This window comes from Brachyistius frenatus, unplaced genomic scaffold (genome assembly GCF_029030835.1).
Source record: "Brachyistius frenatus isolate BFR_SWC_R1_liver_20210118 unplaced genomic scaffold, ASM2903083v1 Contig_80, whole genome shotgun sequence".
Taxonomy (NCBI): Eukaryota; Metazoa; Chordata; class Actinopteri; family Embiotocidae; genus Brachyistius; species Brachyistius frenatus.
The window spans coordinates 49,206-73,565 of record NW_027210679.1 but is presented as its reverse complement, the minus strand read 5'-3'; the positions used below and the strand labels follow the sequence as shown (position 1 = coordinate 73,565).

The window sequence follows — 24,360 nt, the reverse complement described above, 5'->3', positions numbered from 1 at the left end:
TGTCTTGTTTATGTAATAGAATATTGTTGTTTGCTGATACTTGTATTACTTTTCTGCTTTAAACACTATAAAATTCAGTTTGAATTTAAACAGATGACCTTTATTCTTCCATCAACGAAGTCCAGGTTCACCATGTGCTTACTCAACTCAACCGCACACTGTCATTTAGACTTTGGCTTGTTTGGAAAAACTTTTCAAAGTTCTATGAATTCGGTTGTCAAACACTTTTTATTTTTTGTGAGTGTATTTGATTAATTGTGGGTGCCATTTACAAATACATGCATTAATCATATAAACTATGGCTTCACAACTTTTAAGGTAAACTCATTTTAGAAAGTGTTTCGTTTAAATAAACTTCATCTGTCTGCCCCCTTAGTGAAGACTGAAGAGATTAGCTCAGACTGGTGGGCAATAGCCATTTCCCATAACATACCAACCAATAATAATACATTTATTTTTTTCAAGCACCAAAAGAAATAGTTCAGACAGAAATTCCTTTCACTGAAAAGTAAACCTACTTCTAGTTTAATGCTTCACAAATGACCCCTGATTGCAGACACTCCCAAGCACGACCAGACCGCCACTGATAAGACATGACTTATTGATCAAACATTTACTTGCCTAACAGTCTAAGTTGACCATTTTATCAGCCAAAAATCTACAAATCCCCAGAATGATGCAATTATTTATTCTGTTTAATTTAGGAACTATTTATTTACATTTCCTTTGACTTTCACAAATAAAATATTGATTTAAAATTCACCAATAAGTGATCTGATTGGCCAGAGTGGAAGCACCGCCCACTGAATCACTCTCCTCTCAATGAACTGCGGAGCGACTCTCTAATCAAGTCTCTCGTCAGAACAAAGCCGGCACAACTGGAAACCTCTTTTCTGAGGACTTAAACAATTTGAATCAAACATTTTCACAATGACGAACAGGACACCAAACCTCCTCAAGCTGCTGCTGGACATGTCAGAGGTCCGCTCTTCCAGGGTTGTGCGGACAAACGGAACAAATCTCCGGTGAGTCAAGAGTGTGTGAAAACGGGAGAAAAGTTCAGAGGCACTTGTTGGGAATAATTTGTATTAGTCACGTGCTTTTTTTAAAATGCACCTTCAACTGTAATTTTGAACGTCGGCTGTCTTATTGAGAAGAGCAGATTTAATTCCCAGTGTTTGAGAAACGTGTGTAAGCGGGCAAACAAAGACCCCAAAGTCACGAGACTTAATCCTATATCCCTTTTATTTTGTTACTTGCGTTAGAAAGCATTTTCAGATCTTTTAGTAACAAGTACCGATACAACAATGTAAAAAAAATAATAATAATACTCCGCTACAAGTCAAACATGCATGTAAAATACCAAAATATGAAACTGTTCAGCAACAAAATGTAGTTAAAGTATGAAAGTGAAAGTACTGGATTAGTCCCTCTAACGGATATATTATTATACATGACATTACTGTAGATTATTAATACTGAAGCAGCCTGTGACTGTTGTTGCTGTTAACAGTTTTATATCTAGGGTCGTCAGATCATTAGGTAGGTAGGTAGGTAAGTATTTACTTTATTAATCCCCGAGGGGAATTTTTTTTAAATTACTGGAAGAGGAAAGAAGAAAAAAGTTCTCTGATCCAGTGATCTGTTTTTAGTTTCACTTTCTCTACAATGTTTAATATTTGCTGAGATGTTGTATCCGTTGAACATTTGTTTAAGTGAAACCAAGTAAAAATTTTAGACGGGAAAAAAAAAAAAAATCTGTTTGGTGGAGCTGTTAACAACTCAGACATCTGAAATGTGACCCTGACTAAAAAAAAAAAAAATGCATTTTAAAAGATGCCAAGATGTTTGGACACCGCTGTTTTAATCTTTAACAATGTGTTGCATTGTAAAAGCTTTCTATTCATCATATCAAATCTTCAAGTAAAGTACAAGTATCATAACACATTGCAGTACATGAGTAAATGCACTTTGTTATTTTCCACCAGTATTGAAAGTTTCCTCGGTGAGAAATGAAATGTGGTAAGAAAGTCTGTTTGAGCAGCGAAAGTATTCTTCCGGTTATTTGGTCCTCATAAAAGTGTCAATAAATGTTTTGGTCTCCCTGAAAAAAAAAAAAAAAATCCTACAAACTATGAACTGATGGTCACAATTTAAAACAGTGTGAATTTACAAGACAATCTCTGGGTGAACCCGGTTGGTTTTAAGATGCAAATTGATTAGTCATGTGGCACAGCTGAGTAGTGATGTTTCTCATTAATTATTCATGTGCTGACAAATGGATCATTTCCTCTCCTCAGACATCTGGGCTATTGTGGGGTCCTAGCAGCCAGGAGGCCGAGCCTCAACCTCTGCCCCACCGCCACCCCCGTGACCACACCCAGCCGAGGCTTCATCAACCTGGCTGCCTGCATCAGCTCCCGCAGGATGGAGTACACAGAGTCCCGGACAGTAGGGTGAGAGTCCACGCTTAGATAATCTAACATGTTAAAAACCACTGAAGACAGTAAACCCCAACATAAGCAATTTTGTGTATGAGTAAATGAAGGAAATTTAGAAAGCATGTTCATGTGTATTTTTTGGGCTAATTTTAAGCTTTACAAGTGGATCTTTAAAGGAATGATACATCAAACACCTGATAAACCTTAGAAATTAAAAACAACTATAGAAATACGCTTACAAGTCCATAATAAAATGGTCGTATCATCTCATCGGTTGCTATTCTGTCTTCACGTGACTGTGTTCAGGTACAGTCCAGAGCAGATGTACAACGTGGTGGCCGGTGTGGACCAGTACCAGCACTTTGTTCCCTGGTGTAAGAAGTCTCGGGTCGTGAAGGGACGTAACGGTGACGCCTGGGCGGAGCTCGAAATAGGTTTCCCCCCTATTGTCGAGCGATACACCTCCGAGGTCACCGTTATTCCAAACCACCAAGTCAGAGTAAGTCCTTGTTTTGGTAGATCCAGAAAACAGCAGTTACAAATACCTCCTTTTTTTTTTTTTTTTTTTTTAATTTTTTTTTAATTTTAATCACTTTTAAAAAAAAAAAAAAAAATCAAGAGCTTCCTGAAAACATGTTATTTATATCTTTCTGTTTTAGTGAAACTAATTCACCAAACACAACACAAATAGTCTATCCAATGTTTCTACCATCCTGCAAAGAGATTTGAACTTTGTCAAAGAGAAGGAGGTGGAGCTGTGGGGAAATTTCTCTTAATGTTTAGGAAAAAAATATCTGAACTTTGTGTGTCAAAAGAGAAGTTGAAATATTTTGGTTTTTATGCCAGTAAAGTGGAAGTTTTCTGAGAACCAGCATGATCAGGCATTAGAGGAACTGCTGTTTTCACAGTAAAGTTAATAATAACTTAATGTGACACACTTTGTTTATTTTTTGTAATTATTTCGTAGTGTTATAGACTGTCTGAATAGCACTTCATTCGGTACTTTGTATTCCTATAGAGAACAAAGATTAGAACTTATTTTTTGGGCTTCTTGGCAATACAGTCATCACTGAATAAATAAGGGCTCCTTTGTTTTGAAAACAGGCCCTGTGTACTGATGGGTCCCTCTTCAGCCATCTTGAAACAGTCTGGAGGTTTTCCCCTGGACCCAAAGACCAACCAGGCTGCTGCAAAGTGGATTTCTCTGTAAGTGTCTTGAAATGAAATGAACATCCGACCTTGAAAGTCTAAAAGAAATCAGGTTTTTGCAACAACAATGTAAGCTTAAGGACATGCTAATTTCAAGTAATCGCTAATGTTCTGTTTTGGATGGATTACCGACTACGAGGACGTGTTGAGTAAGATCTCATTATGCTCAGCAAGTACCTTGCTGGTGCTCCTGAAATAGCTGCCAGGCCAGGGGACACTGCAAAGGAGCTGCTTACAGGACTTTAACCTTAACGTTACCTCAGATTTCAGCCAGGAAATGGTTGGATGTCAGTAGAACATGTTAAAGAAGGGACGCTGTGTGACTGATTACACCCGACCAATTTAAAGGAAGTAAAGCCTGACTGCGACGCTTAACGTCTTTGGTTTTAATTTTGGTAACGATCAGCAGTTTTCCACTTTCGGAAAATGTTATTTTTTTTTTTAGTAGTAACCATCAAAGAGAGTCTCCCAGACAGTTAACCATCATGCTCGTCCACTTTCTGTGTCTTCTGCAGGTGTCCTTTGAGTTTAAATCTCTCCTTCACTCTCAGCTGGCCAGCGTTTTCTTTGACGAAGTGGTGAAGCAGATGGTCTGTGCCTTTGAGTCACGAGCAGCGACAGTTTACGGGAATCAGCCGCCGCCGCCGCCATCATTCAGGAGGCGGTCCACATGAGGCGAACTCTCTGACCTTCCCTCCATTCACATCCACTCGGAGGTTCGACCAAACCCTGCCAGCCGGCTGCACTTGTCTTACACTGGAGACTGGATCTTCTTTCCGCGGTCACTCGTATCTTGTTCTTTTGTCGACATGCATTCTTGTATTCTTAAAACGGTTTATTTATAAGGCACCCGATGATTTTTTTTATTTTCTTTGTTGTACATTTATATTTATTTCATAGATAGAGTAATAAATGCATAGTTTTCACATGATCATGTCGGAACACAAATGTTTTCTTAATAAAATTGTGGGATAATGTTCGGTGACTTCTGCCCAGAGCCGAAACATCCAACAGGGTTAAATAGGACAAGTGGAGTTAAAAAGTTACTGTGTTTTGTTCAACCCATTTCCACTGTCATTTGTAAATTCTCTTTTGTTGAATAAACATCTTGTTTTATTTCTCATTCTTGTTTGAAACTGTTACAAACTACTCGGATATTTTTGAACAATGGGTTGTTGAAGGAAACCCACAAGTCTGACTGTGTCTTCAGCCCTTCAAATGACATGAGACGCAAACCTTTGAGACGGAGGGAAAACTGGACAGATTGGCTTTTAAAGAAGTTGCTTAAAAAAAACACAGGTTCTTTATTTTTTATTTTTTAGGCCTTAAAGATTTGGATGACACTTTCTCCATTTGTAAATAACAGAAAAACTACAAACAACTCTGAAAATGTATCAATGTTGGGTTTCTATTTTCTGATCCTGAAATTGAACAAAATCATTATTGGTATGATAAAATGCAGCACATTAAGTCGTTTTAAAAAAAAAATTGTTTTATATATGTATAAGTATTGCCGCTAAACTGCATAAGTCCTAAGAAAGGGTCCAGCTGCACTTGGAGCGTATTTACCTTCTCTCTGTGCACGTCTTGTTTTCACGGGGATGTCGGCAACGGTCTCTCTAAGAATAACAATAGATCCTTGGATTCCACACTGCTGTTTGCTGTAGCACAGGAGGCAACCCCCCACAGTCTGTGTCAAAGTAAAGCAGGTAGTGAACAATCCACAGACGTACATCAACCGGTATCTATTTTGGGATCCCTCTGCTAAGTGTGAATTAAACGTGATGAGCCACAAAAGGTACATAAATACGAGCTTTTCTTTGTATTCCTTCTACAGGTGGAGGGTCTGTAATAGCATTGTTCTATTGTTTACGGGCTGAAATTGAACCTAGACAGAAAATCCCAATTTTGACCAAGTTACATTTCTTATGTAAATATTTATGATGGAAAGAAAATAAGATTGTTTCATCTTATTTGCAAGTGGCTCCGGAAAGTTTCTTTTGTTTTACTTTCCGCATCTAATTGACGAGTCCCCCGTGTCCTTATCTTGTGACCTACAACCAACTCAGTATTACCAGACGAAAGCAGACACAAAGGAAATTGGGGTGACTGTCAATTGTTTGTCACACTGTATAAAAGCTGCCCTACGGAGGAGTGACGTTGAGCAATGCTGGACATCATTCTTTGAGTGTACATGTATTTTGCTCCTTCTCGCGAGAATAAATGTCCGATATGTTTGATTTTGAATCTAGCCTCTAAGTAATTTTTCTAACAATTTACCAAATGTCTGCCCTCATGACTCCACACATGGTTTGGCAACACACAAACTCACGAGTTCCCGGCGGCCCCCTCCCTTCCCACCTCCCCCATTTTATCCACATGAAGGAAGACAAGTGACCACAACAAAGGAGAAATACTTTTTTAAATTTTTACCCAACAACAACAACAACAACAACTCAGAAGTAGATTAGAAATCAATAATTTCAGGCCTATTTGCTTTCACAGGAGATTCTCAATTTATTTATTTGACAGCAAGTTTGGAAGAGAATCTTGAAATGACTCACCATGAGCCAATTTAACGAATAGTTCACAGCTTTAGCTAAAACTACCCTTTTAAAACGTTACATGAATATGTCTTGGTCCCATTTAGAAATACTCAACTCTGTGCATGTAGCTCTGTAACAATATTCATCTGACTCAGCTAGAGTTTGTACAATAATACATATTTCCACAGGATGCACAGTTTGGTCTCCACTTGTATTCCTCATATCAAAACAAGATTCATAATCCAGGCACTCAAGAGCATTCATACATTTAATCTGCATATAAAGCTACTGAACAACTAGTTTGGCTGAGCAGCAGGTCTCCCCGTGGTCATTGGTGGCTCTACAGGTGTAAACATTAGTGTCGTCGGGGCCGACTTTAGCGAGAACCAGGGTACAGCGGCCATCGTCCTCATACTCTATCTGCACTGCGGAGGACTCCACCACAGGATCCTCGCCACACAGCCACACCACTTCCGGGTCAGGATATCCTGCCAAGGCAAATAGGAACGGTGAAGTCGGGGGGAAAGAGCCCGACCTCTGACATGAAGCCAAACAGCAACAGAGCAAAGCTGTTTTTTTTTTTTTTAGGTCTTTAGAAGAAAGTTAAGATGCAAATCTTTTAGGCCAGAATGGCAACTGTTATAATAACCATCTGAACATATTTACTTCAAAGCACTAATTGTAATAATGCAGGATGTAAGATCTGTTTGTTTTGTCCTGTAATTTTACCCGGTCAAAACCTGAGTCTCTAATGTTTTGTTTTTTGAAATTTTAAGTCGAGTGTTCATTTGTAAAATGAGGTCGGTTGGTGTGAAAGACGTTGACTCGTACCTGTGAGGTGACATGAGAGACAGGCCCTGGATCCCCGACCTGCAGTCTGTTCCTCCAAGATCTGGGTGAATCGGGGTGGACCCTGCATCTTAAGCTCCAAAGACTGTAGAGCATGCTTTGCCTCTGGGCTCAGTGGTGAGTCTATGGGGGGGGGATGACAGAGCAGGAAGTAGATAAGAGAAAAGAAGAGGAGGTACTAAAATATACCCAGCTTGAACCAGGAACTAAAATGGTCCTGATAAGGTAATCCGAGAATGCACGTGTCTCACCTTCCCCAGGACTTGTGGGAGATGCAGAGCCGTCGCCTTTAGACAGCAGAGCCATTCTCTTCAGGGCTAGCAGGGCCTTGCCGGCTTTCTATAAGACACATTTCTATGAGAAAACAAAAACAAAACCTCAAGCTAAAGAAATATCTAAAACTAACATGCTGGGGTGTTACCTTCCACTTCTGCCTCGCTAGAAACTTCTTCATCTTCTCCTTGGACAGACTCTTGACGGTGGGACGGTATCCAGAGTCAAATGCTGCCATCCAGGGGTGTGAGAGGGCCTCTTCAGACGACATCCTCCGCCTGTTAAACACAGAGAATTGCAGGTGATTAAGTGAAAATGATATCTGGAGGCTGTGCTTGTAGCGGTGCGTTTTTAGACATCACCTAGTGTCCTTGTTGAGCAGGGAGCTGATGAAGTTTTTGGCCTCCTCTGTTATGTCATCAAAGCTCTCCTCAAACTCCCACTGGGCCAGTGTGACCAAGGCCAGGGTCTCTGCATCGCTGCTTCCCTGGAAGGGAGACTCACCGCTGAGCCTGAAAACCAGAGAAAGAGAGGAGAGCAGCGTACATTATACATGACTGTTTCAACCTCTGCCCACCAGGTGGCATTAAAAGGCTTAAAACATGTCAAGTTTATCCATCATAACTATTATAGCTCAGTCCAGTCAGCCAAGTTTGATAGATGTTTTTCTTAGTCAGAAAATGATGCCCTTCCTCATGCAAATAATAGGATATAGGCATCAATGGATATGTATTACACACACACACACACACACACACACACACACACACACACACACACACACACACACACACACACACACACACACACACACACACACACACACAAATTATTCCTCTCTCATGTCTATATGGTAAATATGAAACTTTCAACAGTAGCTAGAGCTTAATTAAGTAATTAATTAATTAACAGAAACATAGAAACAGGCAGTTAACACAGTAATTAACAGTCTATGGTGTCATCTCAGTCAGGATGACAAAACCTGAGAAGTAAGTGCAATATTCACTGTCTAATCTCTGTTCTGATAACTACAGATTGCTGAGGGAAATGTCGAGCTCTTTTTGCTAAATGCTCTTCTACATTCACCAACTTGTTGCCAGCCAAAGTCTTTTTATTGTTTGATGCTAAACAGGTAATGCTTGGCGTGCACTCGAGGGTTTTCAAATCTTAAATGCTACCATAAACATGGCAGACCACAGACATAGTGACAAATTAACCGAATATTTATTATTTTACCCAAATATACGCCAGGTCTGTGATGTACATCAGAAGCAGGACCACACGATTACGATTTGAGAGGGACTTGAGATCTCATGGAAACTTGCAAGATCAAACTTGACTTCAAAGCTAAACAAATATGAAGGTACCGATGCCGTCAGCTGTTTTCACTTGTGTGTGTGCTTTGTTAACTAAATTGGAGAAAAGAAAATCTGTGGAGAAAGTCCTGGCCAAGAAGTTAGAACCAGCATGACCTATACACAAGCTGGAGGTGAGTTGAAAATAAAAGTGTTGCTGGGCGATGCAAGCTACTGCTAGAAGCTGATGTTGCTGTTATTTGCACACAGGTGGAGGGGGAAGTGAAACCTGGGATCATTAGATAGGCTATTGCAAATTTCTACTCATTACTCCCTTGACTTCTTTCACACCACATGTTTTCAAGTAAAAATTGGGGAGACTTTGATCTAATCTGTAACAGCAAGATTATGTCTGCGTACTACCCCTTTTAGCACAATATCATTAGAGCAGATAATTGTATGAATAAGACCCGGGACCAAAAAAAAATTAAAATAAAATACAGTGGATCATTAGAGCCTGTTTTACTCTAAACAAGGTTTCTGGAACAACGTCACATACTGTCAAGGTGCACAGAGAGGGAAAGGGAATCTGCAGAGGTGAAGTGATAATCCTTTGGATGTTCATCTCTACTAACATGGTGTCACATTGTTCTCAACTATCATTTACTACGTTGTATATAATAAAATATAAAGATATTTCATGTAGCAGCGAAGGTTTTATCAAAAGGTTGTTGTCCGGAGTATTTTTTTCGCTGGACACAGTAACTTCCACTAGCTGGAAAAGCAAAGCAGACAGAGCCCAGCTTTCTCAAAAAAAAAAAAAAAAAAAAAGTGAATATCTGTTTCCTAAAATGTCAAACTATTGCTGTAATGTGCAGGAGCGACAGTGTGACTCACAGTATGTAGCAGATGACCCCGACGCTCCACATGTCAGTGGACAAACACACAGGCTCGTAGTTTATCACTTCAGGCGCCACAAACTCTGGTGTCCCATGCATCACCTTCAGAGGTGTGTTGCCATCTGTTAAACAGAAATCACGACAGTTGGTATCGACGCACGCATACGAGTTAGACAAACAGTAAGTTTCACCTCGCATACCAAGCCTGCTGGCCAATCCAAAGTCAATGATCTTGATGGAAGTGCCCGTGGTGTCAACGCACACGATGTTTTCAGGTTTGAGGTCCAGGTGGATGACGTTCTGCCGGTGCATGTAGGAAATCCCCTGCAGGATCTGCTGCATGTAGAGCACGCTGGCAGGCTCCGTGTGCTCAAAGCTGTCGTCCACAATACGCTCAAACAGTTCCCCTCCGGCGATACTGCAGACGGACAAACCACAGTGACACAGTGGCGGATGTGCAGAATTTGCAGTTGCTCTGAGAATTTAACCTCCTTTGGGCTTTCACGATGATACCTACAACTCCATGACCATGACCATCTCGGGGCTGTGATCGTATGCTGCCACACACTGAACCAGTTTGGGGTGGTGGAGGTAGTTCATCAGCTCGATCTCTTTACGAGCGGCCTCCCTCTCCTTGGCACGGCGTCCTTTGTAGAACTTTCCAGCACGCACACATCCAGTCTCCTTGTGGGTTAGCTTGAACACCAAGCCAAATCTTCCCCTAATGAAGAGACCAGTTCAGTCTTTTTTTTTTTCTTTTTATCTGAATCGTAGATCACGAGCCCATCAGAAAAGATGATGACAGAAAATAACGTTAAACCACAAATCAGTGATTCTGGTATGCCTTCATCTATCTGTTAAAGTGAAAGATTATAACATGTCTTACCATTATTAACTGCAACCACAGGTGCTGCCAGGTCAACATTGGTGAACAACATTGGTGAACATGACCATGTCTCCACATGCATATATTTTAAGACTTGGCAGGATTTACCCTCCTCCCACACTCATACCAACGTTCCTTCCCAGAGAAACGGCTAGTTGGCTCTACTTGAAAAAACTTGTTTGGAAAACTGGATTTTCAACTGATCAGATACTCACATTCCCAGTTTCTCTTGCAAAATGTAGTGATCAGTGACTTTGTGGGATGAGTCAATAGTAACGCAGGTGTACGCTTGAGGGGCTTCGTCTTCTTGCGTTTTGTTTGAATCTAGGTACACACGCACAAGAACTTTAATATTAGGCTTGTTGAATTTGCCTTCATCTTTAAACGCGGTGTCAATAACCGCATAGTGTCTCACCTTTCTGCTCCATCACAACCCCTGGTGACACTGGGCCTGGATCACTCGCTCCCACTGCGTTGTAGGCCCTCACTCTGAAACAGTACTCCTGTTGAGGCTGCAGCCCAGAACACACTCTGTATGAGGTGCTCTTACACTGGGCAGTCAGTTCGCTCCACTCCTCGGGCCCGGCACGTCCACGGCTCTTTACTTCCACCACGTAACCCAGGATGGCGCTGCCGCCGTCGTAGCTGGGGCCCGACCAGGACAGCACGAGGCTGGACGCAGAGACGAGGGCGATCACAGGACAGGAGACGGGAGGCTCTGGCCTCTCTGGTGGGAGGATGATCAGGGGGGAAAAAAAAAAAAAAAAAGAAGGGGTTTAAAGTAACTGCTTCAGCTGGTCCTGACACTTCACAATGTGTATTGTCTCACCTATGACGGAAAGAGTGAGCGTGTGTTGTGCTGAGCTCTTGCGGTCTTTCACCACAACGGTGTAGCGATCTGTGTGCTGTGGTTTAGCCTCTGCTATGACCAGTGTGCTGCTCCGATCGGTGTTTTCTGTCCACAGCTCTTCACCGTCGACGATCTGCAGGTTAAAGAAAGGGGATGATGAGGAGATAAATACTGTGGGACGGCGGAAGTGGATATTTAGTGGAATAGCCTTTAAATTGCTGCACCTGTTCTTTGTTTCTGATCCAACAGGAGACCACAGGAGGGCTGCCAGTGAAAAAACACGTCAGCCGTGCAATTTGCCCTGCCTTCACCTTCAGGTGCTGCGGGGAGTTTTCAAAATGTAATACTGGGCCTGCGAAGATCAAACAAAGTGTAAGTTTTGACTTGCATATATGTCACTGGAAGAAAACATAGCCAGTGTGAGTGTGAGATAAAGACAGACAGTTTTGCTTTTACATAAGACTGGGAGTGTATCTCTTCCACCGAGGCCCTTATTATTATTATTATTATTATTATTATTATTATTGCAGTATACAGTAGACAAAGTTTCTCAAATAGAAACAGAAAGCAGGACAGTTGACCTGCCTCGCAAGGGTACAACCGGTCCTTGTGTAATTAGGTGTGTACATGTTAAAATAGTTCTCTTTGAAAACGCCTTGCTAATTACTTGTGTCACACACTCACAACTGTTTACTCGAACCAATATCCTTAAAGGAAGCAAACACGCACCGTGCTGTATCCTCTGCTTATATATGAGCTGCGGTCCTTCTCGTCTCTCACACTGTCAGTATTGAAATACTGGCATCATGGTGGTGAATTTGACTGAAGTCAAGCTGATGAAATGTATGTTTTCCCTCATATTGTAATTCATAAAACCACATTGAAAAAAGATAAAATGTTGAATCACTTAAATAAAATGCAAGTAAAACAAAACATTTGAGGTTGACTAAATGTATGTCTCACTGCAAGTTAATGTTTTATTCAACTAAAACAAATACCACATGTTAGAGAATGTCTTTGGAAGTTCCATTTTAGTGAATGCAATTTCAGCTTTTGAAGGGAAACAACAACATTGTTCTACTTTCGTTTTACTTCTTTCAGTACATGAACCACAATATGACATTAACCTGTTAAATTTTGGCAGACGGCCAGACTTTATAATCTGCGCTTTTAATGCTTTTATAGTTGCAGTCTGCACCCTGAGGTAAAGTCTCCCAGTATATGGACGCACAATAACTTGGACACAACACACAACAACATTATAGAACAAACCACAAACAAAGGCTAAAAAAGAAGGTGTAGCTCCAGGACTAACCACAAAAGCACACATGCACAAACCTAATGGACATTAACATTATCAGCAGCCAAAACAGACCACAGCGAACAATCAGAAATGGGAAGGTGAGTGGAGGATAGAAAGACGGGTGCATTGTTCAGTCATCCTGGAGAGAAAGTGAGCGAGGAGGAAAAAAAAAAAAAAGTGTTATATTTTTCCTCACCTGTCCCTGAGTTGTTTCTCTTCTTCGGGATGACCGCTGAAGAGACAGATGAAGTGCAGGTAGTTTTTTTTTTTAATAAAGGAAGGCAGAGGTGTGGCTTTCTTCTGAATATGGCTATCAGTTTAAAGACTCAGCAAGTTTTATTGTACTGTCCACTGTCTGCTTCCCCTACTTGGCGTTCACTTGGGACCAAGGACTTTCAGTGGGTGTATAAGAGAGCTACATTGTTGTGGAGGGCTCGTTTGTTTGGTATACAATGACGCCTGACAGCCAATCACACGAGGACTGGAAGTGCGTTTCCTTTAATAAATATAACATGGCCATCCTGAGGAGGTTAAAACAATGGTAAACGGACATTTTCCTGGTGCGTCAAAATATGTGAAAACTGTACTTCCAGTCAATGACAAAAACAGGAAGTGGCAATGTATATTACTGCTATGTTAGAAATAAATTCCCAGAAAAATGGCAACAAATTCAGAATTGTTTTTTTTGTGTGTGTGTGTGTAATGAATCATTATCTAATTACCTCTCGGGGATGAGACTGGGCTCTGCTTATCAGACTCTGGAGGTGAAGTACAAATAGATGCTGCAGACTTCTGTAGCTCATCTTTCCGAGTCTGTAATGAGCTTCCATTTTCCTTCGTGCTCTCCAATGCAGAAGTGGTGATCTTTGAAATGTGGTTCTGCACACCATAGATACTTTCAAAATCTGAATTTGGATGCATGTCAGAGGAAAAGAGAAGAGACTATGTCAGAAATGAAACTCTGGTTACCTCAAATGTCTGGAGTGACCAACAAAGTAAAAATCCAAATAAAGGAAGCAGTCTTTGCTTTAGCTTGAGGCATAGTATGTAATTTGCACTTAAGAGAAACTGCTTCTATTGTTAGTTATGGATGAGCTGCCACCTTCACCTCTGACAAAGACAGCAGCGCTGCACGATGTCTTCCCCGCACTGCTTTCTGCCAGGCAGGTGTAGGCGCCAGCATCTTCGGGCAGGCACTCCCTCACCACGAAACTTACCTCCCTGCCATCGAAGGAAGGATTCCCAAAACAGGCCATTTCACCTGCCCATATAAGCAAGCAAACGAACAAACTAGAAACACTTTCTTCCACTCCTCTAATGTTAACCGCTGGAACTCTTGACGCGAATCCGTCATTATAAATGATCGTTTCATTGCCAGGCGTTGTTCAAAACCAAACTTGGATTTTAAATTATGATAGATAAGTGTCTAAAAATAACAAATATATCAAGTTCTGTTAAATGACATGTGTAGAAAATTGGGGAAAAAGACGTGGAATTTTTCAGTTTGATTTAAAGTAGATTTTGTTTATTTAATGTTTAATAATAAAAAAAAAAACAATTGGAATCCAGTGTCTGTGTCTGGGGTGAATATTTGACCCCCAAGCTATAACACCATGCTCACCATTGTGCAACCACACCACTTTGATTGGCTGACTCCCTGTGAGAGCCCCACGTAGTGTGATGTCGCTGCCTTCGTCTACACAGCAGTCCTTCAGAGGCTCTATGAAGACGGGCAGATCCAGATGTTTACGAGAGGAAAGGTTAAGGGGCCCTGGATGTGGAGGAGAGGAGTGGAAAAAGAGGAGTGGGATATAGACAGAAAGCTTTACTGTGATTGTCATGTGAGTGAATCTCGGCCTGATAGTGACCACAAAACTTCACTGAACTGTATTTAGTTAGTCTCTAAAGTTTTTGTTGTTGTTGTTTTTTTCAAGCCTTTTACATTCCCCAACCTTCATCTTGGCTTTTGATATGCATTTATAATTCAAATTCTGTACATTTCTATATTCACAGACATATTCTTTGTTGCCGTCTTGCGAAAGTTCTTGAGAAAATAACACCTTCTGGAAGTGCTAAAAAAAAAAAGACTGTAAATGTATGCAAGTGTGAGACTCTTCTAATCTACCAAAACATTTCACACCACTCCTTTTCTGTAATTCATTTTTACTCTTGGTAAATGTGTCACATGAACTGCTCTGAAAACCACCACACCATCACCATCAGTCATGTGCCTTTATGTAAAGCACATAGTTCATGTTGAATGAACTGTGTTTTAATTTGTTAGTTTGTGTGTTTTTTGTGTTTTTTTTCCAGAAGTCTTTCAGGACTTAGTTTTACATTACTTCTGGTTTACTGGACCTGGATTCTTGCTTGAAGTTTGGACATTTGCCAGACGACGGTGGGCTTTCCCAAGATTTTCCCTCCCCCAGTCGAATAAAATGCTTTCTGAGCAACATGGGCTGACAGAGAGAATTATCAATTAGGTCCCATTACAGAGGCCTGTCAGGTAACTAAACTTAACAAAACATTGTGTCACAATGGAGCAAATCTTAGTGAGTTGTAATCCCATGTAAAGCCATATACTGTGGACTAGTTATGGTTTAACAAAACAGGTTGTTTTACCACCAACTTTTAGCCAGTGTTTACAATGCTGAATTATTCCCTGTGCACCCTCATGTTAAAGCACTGAAGACTGTTCAGGTGAGACCAGCTTCTCTGAGCTGCATCTCTGCACACAGACACGGAGAGGAGGATCTTCACACCTCTTTCACGTGGTCATTCTTTAAAAAAAAAAAAAAAAATGATGCAAAAAGCTTTGATTAGGAGGTCAGTGATGGCAGCGATAACTGAAGGTTGATTTAAAAAATCTCTGGTTCTGTTGAAATGAAATTTTTGAAAGACTTCAGTTCTTGAAATCTTGACATGTAGATATTTTAGAACGCTGTCAAACAGACGTGTTTGTCTAAACATGGCAGAAAAATATTCACATTGAACAAGCAAGATGTTTGACATGTACAGCAGGATGAACATGAGCAACATCTCACACTCACTGGGAATTCACACTCATTTAAAAAGAAAACAAGCTTCGAGAGCATCGGAAATGAGATGTTCAGTGTGGGCTGACGTGACAAGTCCCCAATATAATAAACAATCAGATAACTGGACAGTTAAACTCAGGACAAACACAACACCGGATATTAACTTTAAGAATAACAAACTGTGACCTCTAATTTTCTGGCACATGGTCTGGTTTTACGAGCTGCAGTTTGTTTTTGCAGCACGCCAACCTGGCATCAAGATGCTTTGCCTTGTTCAGACTTGTCAGACATGTTAAATGCTACCTTTGCCCTCCGAAGCAAACGTACAATCTTGAATGATCAATCCTCCATACCTCCCTCTCTCTCTCAGGCGGGCCTTACCTGTATCAGTGCATTTGACTGAGGTCTTGGTGCCAATAGCTCCGGGTCCATTCCCTTGTGGAGATGGCGCACAAAGGGGCTTGATTTGCATCTTAAAAGTTGATACATAACTCTGTTTGCTGCCATCACCATTCATGTCGGTTTAAGGAACAGTCCGGTCTTCTGAACGGAACAACAACAAGTAATCTTACAAAGTCATTTCCCAGCTGATTATCACACTTCCTTTCTCTGTCTCTGTGGTGAGGGCCTCTGCAGCTTGTCCTCCCTCTCTCTCTCTCTCTCTCTCTCTCTCTCTCTCTCTCGCTCTTCTATGAAACCAACAAGCCTCTGTCTTTCTGCAGGGCCAGCTAGGCTCAGCCCTCACTTCTCACACTTTACACGTTCAAGCCTTTTCTCACCCTCCCCTAACCTACACTAACTCCACCTACAAGACGAGACTTTCTGTTTTACTTTGGTCCATTTGAGTCGGGGCAGGCAGCTCCTTATATTTTCCAAGTCACTCTAATGCCACAACCCACACCCACAACTCAAACCCCGGCCTTTATTGTCATGGCCAATAGACACACATTCCACGTAAACAAGGAAAGGCAGAAAAAGGGGGAGAGTAGGATCTTATCTATCCAACCAGCCAAAGGTCATATTGTGTGCTGTTTGTTGAATGCACTGGTGTTCATGGATTTCTGTGTTTGCCTTCTCACTTATCAATGCTGCAAGTGAACTTTGTGATGCCACTGACATCTACATAAGCAAAGGTTCATTTGTAAAGCTCTGACTGTGGACAACAGGCTCGTAAATCGCATGTGGCTTTAAGTCCCAGTCTGCCCTGGTAGCGACAGTATCCACACAGGGTGGCCTTTTCCACACCTGCTGCTATGGTAACCAGGAGATGTCTCTGGAGGGGCCTGCTGTTGTGAGAACATATGTTGTTGAGACGGTGGTAGTGGTCTGTCGGGTTTGGGCAAAACCTCACAATTTGCATCATTCATTTATGATCGGATGCAATCAGAACAAATGTGTAATAATTGTCATCCTGACGGCAGTTAACATGTCTGAATCTCGCTACATCGGCGTTAAAAGTTAACTGTAAAAGTGCTGAATGCCAGTGAACACAGCAGGGGCCCACTGAGGTGATTATAACATGTCTTTCCACTCCATTCCCATCACAGCTTCCCAAATTCCGCATCAGTGATCACACAGATTAGCACTGAGAGGGGCTTGTTTTAGTCTCTGAGAGGAGAATTTCCAAATCAAACATTTACCCAAAGGCTGAACACACAGACACATCATTGTTAGCACTTTTTCATTAAAAAGATAAATATATAATTGAGTACATTTGTTTTAAGAGCCAGCTTAGTGAACTTTATTTCTCGACTGAAAGTAACAGGATGTTTCAGTAAACTGCAGTGAATGTGGCCGAGCCCCGATTTCTGCTAAATATTTTGAGGAAAACAACCCAAAGATGCTGTGAAACCCGAGTTCGCTAGAGCTCCGCTTTTAAAATGGAATATTGTCATTTATATTACTCAGCAGATAATCAAACTCATATAAAACTGCAGGTGAAATGGGCTATACCAACCTATAAGATGCATTTTCTGGAGATGCACTTCCTCCATGCCTTGTTTTGGATCACCTGGTTGCTATGCACAGGAACATACTGGATGACGCTTATTATTATGTTATTAGTTATTGAATGAAGAGCTCCAATAGGCCATCCAGGTGAAGCTAAAAATTGCTGCGATATTGAAAATAGAATGTCACAGTGCAAAAACAAATCGCCACGGTCGCACAGTGTTGCACATTATGATAGACACGATATCTAATGAGGTCTGACTCAGAGCTTTAAATGAGACAGGACAGCCTCCTGGGAGAAAGACAACACACGCACCGAAAGTTGGCACAAACTCTCAAGCTGCCGAGCCGCTCATTAAATGGAAACAGTCTGATAATTCTGCGTTTCTCCCACAGAGTCTTTGACCATAGTAGCATGGTTAATGTGATTTCAGTTCAGGGCCACACAACAGAGTCCAGAGCCAGAGGGAGCCACATGGACTGACCCACTTCTTCCTCACTGTTGTCTGCTTCCCCCTCCATGGGCGTTTATCAGCTGAAAGGTATTCAAGCAGGTAGTTTGGTCCTGGAATGACTCCCGTGATTAAACTAAAAGATGTGTATCTTTGCAGAACAATCTACTGTCTAAGCTTGAGGGAACAGATGTAGACTGGAGATAGTCACAGCAGACAGATGCCATGTCGTTCTTCAACAGCGAGTGAACATGAAATGATAGAAATGTTTTTGTAACGCAAAAGGTATGTGATGACTTTTTTTTTTCATAAAACAGACTGAAAACAATACAAGACAGTAGAAACACCCCTGAACATCTATATAACATATTGCTACAAATATAATATAAAATATTGTAGATGCAACAAGAAGGATGAAACCTGACCATTATTTCAGAATAAAAAAAAAATTGTGAATCTATAAAAATGTGAATTGAACATAAATAATAAGTAATAATTTTACAAAATATAAACTGGTCATTTTTATGTGTATACCATTTTCACACCATTAAACGCCATATCATTCTTGAATATTCCTGTAGTGAACAGAAGAGCTACAGAAATAAATCTGTCACAAAATACATGTTTATAGGCTGTTATGTTATTAATGAATGATGTAATGTTAGCGATGTCAATCATATCATATGTATATGTTTCTAATATCATGAGTGAAAGTGCATTAACCGAACAACATGCAACCCTTTTCATATAATCAGGCTTGCACGAGAGTAATCCAATGCCCTCCAGTGTCAAATATGTTTGTTGCAGAACCTGTTACCACAATGGATAGTAAAGTCCTGTGACAGCCAGGTTAAGTCAGGTTGGCTTTTCCATTTAGAGGCAGGGATTAAGAATTTGGTCAGCAGTTTAGTTGAAAAGCTGCTGAATTGTTAATCAATCAAAGAAACCTAAACTCTTATTACCAATAAGGATTTGAAACTGCATGCTCAGCTAATTACACGTAAACCCTGCTGCTGTTGGCAGTAGTTAGTTCCTTGCACCATGAACGAGAGTGAGGCCACTGGCGCCATCCAGAGGTAAACTATGTACATGCAAGCAATATGTGTGTATATATATATATATATATATATATTTTTTTTAGCTTCTGAGCTTCTAATTCGCTCCCAGATTTGTAACACTGAAGACTCTACAGAAATATGTGATGGCTACCATCTTTTCACCGTCTTTTTAGTGACAATCTACTGGTAACTTTTTGGAAAAAATCTTGTACACCTTCGTGCAGGTAAATCATTGGAGACAAGAGGATGCTCAGTTCTCTGACATAAAAGCAAAAATACTGTGTGCAACATTATGATCCCGTCAATTACAAAAAAATTAAGAATTTCAGCTCACTTTAAAAAGTAATACAAATACAATTTCTCCACGCAAATATTATGAAGCTTCCTCGGTGCCATGAAAAATGTTAAACGTAAGCTGACCAGTGACCTTTGACCTCCCCCAAGGCAACTCTCAGGCTTGCGGTACAAACAGTCACACATTTCTCTCTGAAATGTGATGGCTACCGCATTTTACTTAATGCAGTAATAATCATGCAATTCTTACATTTTGTGTAGTCAAGTCTAGTTTCGTGCAGTCTAAATAATCTCTCCTTTTTTTTTTCTGGAATGTGATATTTTATTTATATATATATGATTATTGATATCTTCCATTGCAGCAATAGATGTACATGATGGTACTACATAACATACAATTTTGGGGTATGATGTTTCCTCTCGCTCTCTCCCAGGGGACTAGTGGGTTTAGACCGATAAACTATTACATAAAAATCATGTAATAATGGAAATCCCCAGATCAAATTACCAGTAATGCAAATAACTAAAGATCAATCTGGGATTTCAGTCCTTAACGTAAAAACGTATCATCTGTCTTTTTAGTGACAATCTACTGGTCACCTTTTGGGAAAAATCGTGTACACCTTAGTGCAGGTAAATCATTGGAGACAAGAGGATGCTCAGTTCTCTGACATAAAAGCAAAAATACTGTGTGCAACCTTATGATCCCGTCAATTACAAAAAAAAATTAAGAATTTCAGCTCACTTTAAAAAGTAATACAAATACAATTTCTCCACGCAAATATTATGAAGCTTCCTCGGTGCCGTGAAAAATGTTAAACTTAAGCTGACCAGTGACCTTTGACCTCCCCCAAGGCAACTCTCATTCTTGCAGGACAAACAGTCACACATTTCTCCCGGAGGCCATAGCAGCTATGTAGCCTGCTGACCACACCCCGCTCTTCTGAGAGCAAAAGATGTGTTTCTACAGAGTCTTCTTCAAGGAAATGATGGACTGCCAAACTGAAACTGATCCATTATTTGAATAGATTTCTGCACGATCACAACAAATAGGACACCAGATAGCTTCCTATAACTGACAACATCATGGTTTATCTGTTAGTAAATTTGCATTTTTGAAGTAGTATATATGTCAAAACAGCAGGGGGTGATGTTCACCACAAAAATTGAAAATCTGACCGTGACCGTAATCTCATTTTTATTGGAATGTTTGAAACAGAGAATAGTGTATTTCTCTGCAGATTTTCTGAGTTTGTATCATGCTGCACTCCCAATGTCTTTTAATTTTCTGACCTGCACATACATCCTAAAACACCATCTGTCCCATCAGGATGTCTTGTACCGAATATTCTCTCCTCCCTCGTCGCTCCACCAGCAAATGAGCTCTGCAGAGGTGTATTTGAATGCTGACCCTGTTGTGCAAAAGGTCCTGTTGTTTTTCGCTCCGTTGGTTTCACACATTGACCGTGACTGTCTGGCCCAGCTGTCCTCGGGGCATCTCAGCCAACAGCTCAACATGTGTAGCGGGAGCCACCACAAGAAAAGAAAAAAACCTGCAGGGTGCAAAGGAAAACCACAACACGTATTAATATCTCTAAAGGAAGTGACTAATGAGGGTAAATTAGGCATACATAACTTCCTGCTATTTCACAAATTGAGAGATTGGAATAATCTGATTTTATCTGCAGTTGCACGCAGGTCTCAGACGTTTGATGTGCCGAAGAAAAAAAACAGTTATGGACAATGTTTTTTTCAGTTAGTTTTTAAATCCTTTAAATTCACACAGCTTTAAAGTAACACCCAGTCAAATGGAGAGAAAACGGTCTGCTGTTTTTTACATTAGTCACATTAGGGTCGGCATTCCTTTTGTGCGAGAAAGTACATTTGTGAGCATGTATGTGTGTGCGTTTGACTCCCACCTTTGCAAAGAGGCCCCTCCACCACTGTGTTGTTGGTGAGGGCCCACATGGAAGCGATTATGCTGTGCAGAGAGTGAAATTACAGAGAGGAGGGCTACAGAGCCTGAGTCCTCCTATAACCACTCACTCATTCACTCAGATTTACGGACATGAACGCAAGCTCAGAATCACATAGTGAACACAAATACTGAGAGAGAGAGAGAGAGAGAGAGAAAGAGATTTAACTTTATCTCGGTGTAAGAAAACAGGCTTGATGACTCCGGTTTGCTTTCTACCAAATATCGTCATAAATAGACCCTAGAATTACTGTACAGTTATATCTGGAAACCTTATTTTATCAGGCAGTTAATCAGAGGATTATCTGGGCTCCATAGTTTAATACAGAGAACAGTCAGTCAATGCAATGGTGCCATTGAATTCTTTCCCGGGTTTTCATTCAGAAAGCAACTAAGCTTGTTTTAATAATACATTCATTTTGTAACTGTTTTACACCAAATTTCGCAGCTACAATGGTGAGTTTTGTCTTATAAAATGTTACAGAGACGTAGAGATCTGCCCATCCTACATTTACTTGTGATTCAGTGGATTAAGTTACAAATTTCTTTTTTATATTTTTTTTTATTTCACTTTTTAATTCTTTAAATGGTGGCATTATGTAGAGCTGTCCTCTCGATAGACCTGGAGTTGTCATGCGTTTGTCTTTTATCTTCTCGAGTCTCGCTGTGACTACGACTGTTAATATTACGCGTATTTTTTGTCTTTAAAGTATTGTAAGCATAAAATATATGAGGACCCCAGCAGGATTAGCTGCCAGTTCAGTAGCTAATGGGGATCTAAATAAACAAACGGATGGGCACACGCACGCTCACACAGGAGCCGTGCTGCCACCCCGCCTGGAGCTGTACATTTCCACTGCTGACTCTGTTGGGACAAGGCTGCAGTGTGCTTCCCTCCCCGCCTTCCCTCTCCTGGATGGGAGTGAGATGGGGCCAGGGCTGTAAATTCCTCAGAAAGAGCTGTTGAGAAGGCCTCCATTAAAACAGGGGGGCCGGCGCTCGCCAGAGAGGAGCCGACTCAATAAGTCATCATCGGAGCCTGAGGCCTCATTGGGGCCCACAGGAGAGGAACAGATTGGATTAGAGCATTACTGCCTCGTTCTGTTTAATACACCTAGTTTACCTGCAGACACAAGTGCCACCTTATTCCATTAATGGACCAATAAGAGTCATTTCCTGCCCGGTAATAAATCTGCAGGGGGTTGATTGACTTATCAATTGAAAGTTCAGTGATTACTTCCACAACTGTTGAGACTTTCAAGACTCACTGTTTAGTTCCTGTTGGATGGAACCAAATTGGCCCATTTTTATTTCATGACACGGAGCACAAAAAAAAAAACAGCTCAGAATCATTATTGCTTGAATCTACAGCGAAACGGTACAGACTGGTCATGTTGCAGGTCCAACAGTTTAAAAAGAAAATCCATGTAGATGTCGATGCACATGAGGGTAAATATGACAAAACTTACATATAGTTTACAGTTAAAGTACACGGTAATTAGTGGACGGCATATTTTAGATTCATTACAAAAACACTTGGACATCAACACGACACATCTAGCTGAATGTTTAGAGCTGCAGGTATGATATACAGGTAGGTGGTACATCTTTGGTATCGGAATAATATTTCCTTGCTGACATTTGAATATGTACATATATGGCGTCTACTTTCCACGGCTGCTCAGCTTAGAACCTGCAGCTTAAAAAACAACTGCACTGAATTTCTACAATGTTTTGAAAATGTCAAAAGTTAGAAAACTATGATTTAACAGTAGTTTAAAACATTCCTCTTCCCTCCCGGTCCCTCCGTGTGTTATCATTTACTACTTGCCCCATCACCCTGAAAGTTTATGAGTGGCATGCTTGTGTACACACTGTGGTGTCTGGATGCACATTAACCGTTTCCCTCCCTCCCTCCCCACACACTCCTCCCAATCAAGACCATTATTATCCCAGGCGTGCTGCAGGCTCCCAAAATATCTGTCAGGCAGCTGTCGGCACCTCTTTGCTCAGCAGCTGGAGAGGCTCCGAGGCACTCCCCCCACTTTCTGCCCTGATGCCACATCCACCCTCGCCCCGGACGGGAGGTAAAATAAACTCCCCTAACATCCCTGAGTCCGTTTGCTGTGTTTGTCCTCTTGTCAAAGCAGCCCCCTGCAGGTTTCGGGCACTTACGAGCAATAAAATAGCTGACAAATGGTGTGTGTTAGGCATGAAAATCAGCCACCAAGACAGCAAAGGAAGCTCGGTGGGTTGAATCCCTGTCCACACCTTCCACTGTAGTTGCCTTTGCTACAATGATGTAATCAGTTTATCTGAAGATTATAATGTTTAGTGACTTTAGAACAGCTGGACATCTCGTAAAGTTCCGTGCAAGACCAGGAAGGCAGTCATTATAGTAATATGAAAACAAATAGGTTCTTAAAATAGATTTCATTTTTAACCAGTAATAAAAGTTTAGTTCTTCAACGGCAAAAATGTGCTGAATGGTCTGAATTTAACTGGAGCAAGGTAGAGGTCAACGTTTACAAAATGATTTCAGATATGAAAAAAAAAAAAGAAGGACACCTCCTCATGGTGACTATTTATGGCTGGAGGCACTGAATCAAAGTCAAAAACTGAAATGCACATTTAAACCTTCCACCCTCCTGCCAACTTGTTATGCTCCATCCCACTCGCAGTGGCCACCTCTGAAGCCAATGACAGGAGGAGAAAGAACATATTGCGCTTCCTGTTGAGATTTCAAGGGGAGAGCAGGACAGATAGATATAGTATGTGCTCTGGAAAATCTCAGCTGCTCTCCTATGGTTAGGATAATGTATGACTGCAACTAATCCAGCCCTCTGAGCAAGAGTTCTTCTTGAGTTGGTGCCAAGATTTGATCAGAAACAGGCTTGCTACATGTCTGGATACTTTTTCTTCTGTTTTTTTTTTTTTTTTTTTTCACCATTATTCTCTTTTCTTCAGTCCTTTGTCTGTTTTAAACTCTTTCATGGGCCTGATATAACTCTTACAGTAAAATATGTTCACGGTACACAGGGC

General features: G+C 40.9%; 2 protein-coding genes across 4 annotated transcripts; one reads left to right on the top strand and one right to left on the bottom strand.

The window, feature by feature from the left end:
- The first annotated feature begins 856 nt into the window (after positions 1-856).
- On the top strand, positions 857-4,770 carry LOC138627006 (coenzyme Q-binding protein COQ10 homolog, mitochondrial). 2 transcript variants are annotated; one of them, XM_069709044.1, is made up of 5 exons: positions 857-1,025; positions 2,301-2,456; positions 2,748-2,940; positions 3,546-3,647; positions 4,202-4,770. In XM_069709044.1, the coding sequence occupies exons 1-5, from the start codon at positions 931-933 to the stop codon at positions 4,322-4,324; spliced, it is 669 nt and encodes a 222-aa protein (XP_069565145.1). In that variant the 5' UTR covers positions 857-930; the 3' UTR covers positions 4,325-4,770. The 2 variants fall into 2 exon arrangements, with proteins under 2 accessions (XP_069565145.1, XP_069565144.1); XM_069709043.1 differs by having other exon boundaries at positions 4,166-4,770.
- Positions 4,771-6,055: 1,285 nt separating this feature from the next.
- On the bottom strand, positions 6,056-16,485 carry mylk5 (myosin, light chain kinase 5). Of its 2 annotated transcripts, XM_069709076.1 has the most exons (17): positions 15,971-16,485; positions 14,173-14,322; positions 13,660-13,812; positions 13,274-13,456; positions 12,748-12,783; positions 11,473-11,600; positions 11,228-11,381; positions 10,814-11,125; positions 10,614-10,722; positions 10,030-10,233; positions 9,713-9,930; positions 9,511-9,634; positions 7,681-7,830; positions 7,467-7,596; positions 7,297-7,384; positions 7,028-7,168; positions 6,056-6,684 (listed from the first exon to the last, which is right to left on the bottom strand). In XM_069709076.1, exons 1-17 carry the CDS (start codon positions 16,104-16,106, stop codon positions 6,482-6,484), a joined length of 2,619 nt encoding a protein of 872 aa, XP_069565177.1. In that variant the 5' UTR covers positions 16,107-16,485; the 3' UTR covers positions 6,056-6,481. The 2 variants fall into 2 exon arrangements, with proteins under 2 accessions (XP_069565177.1, XP_069565178.1); XM_069709077.1 differs by lacking the exon at positions 13,660-13,812 and having other exon boundaries at positions 15,971-16,484.
- Between the last annotated feature and the right edge of the window lie 7,875 nt (positions 16,486-24,360).

What these genes read in the sequence shown, in the direction of transcription:
- LOC138627006 (XM_069709043.1), top strand. Translation starts at nt 931, where the DNA reads ATGACGAACAGGACACCAAACCTCCTCAAGCTGCTGCTGGACATGTCA. An exon ending in ACAAACGGAACAAATCTCCG is followed by an intron (nt 1,026 to 2,300) that starts GTGAGTCAAGAG and finishes TCCTCTCCTCAG; the next exon opens with ACATCTGGGCTATTGTGGGG. An exon ending in ACAGAGTCCCGGACAGTAGG is followed by an intron (nt 2,457 to 2,747) that starts GTGAGAGTCCAC and finishes GACTGTGTTCAG; the next exon opens with GTACAGTCCAGAGCAGATGT.
- mylk5 (XM_069709076.1), bottom strand. Translation starts at nt 16,106, where the DNA reads ATGAATGGTGATGGCAGCAAACAGAGTTATGTATCAACTTTTAAGATG. An exon ending in GGATCAGAAACAAAGAACAG is followed by an intron (nt 11,382 to 11,472) that starts GTGCAGCAATTT and finishes TTTAACCTGCAG; the next exon opens with ATCGTCGACGGTGAAGAGCT. An exon ending in ATGGTCATGGTCATGGAGTT is followed by an intron (nt 9,931 to 10,029) that starts GTAGGTATCATC and finishes GTCCGTCTGCAG; the next exon opens with TATCGCCGGAGGGGAACTGT.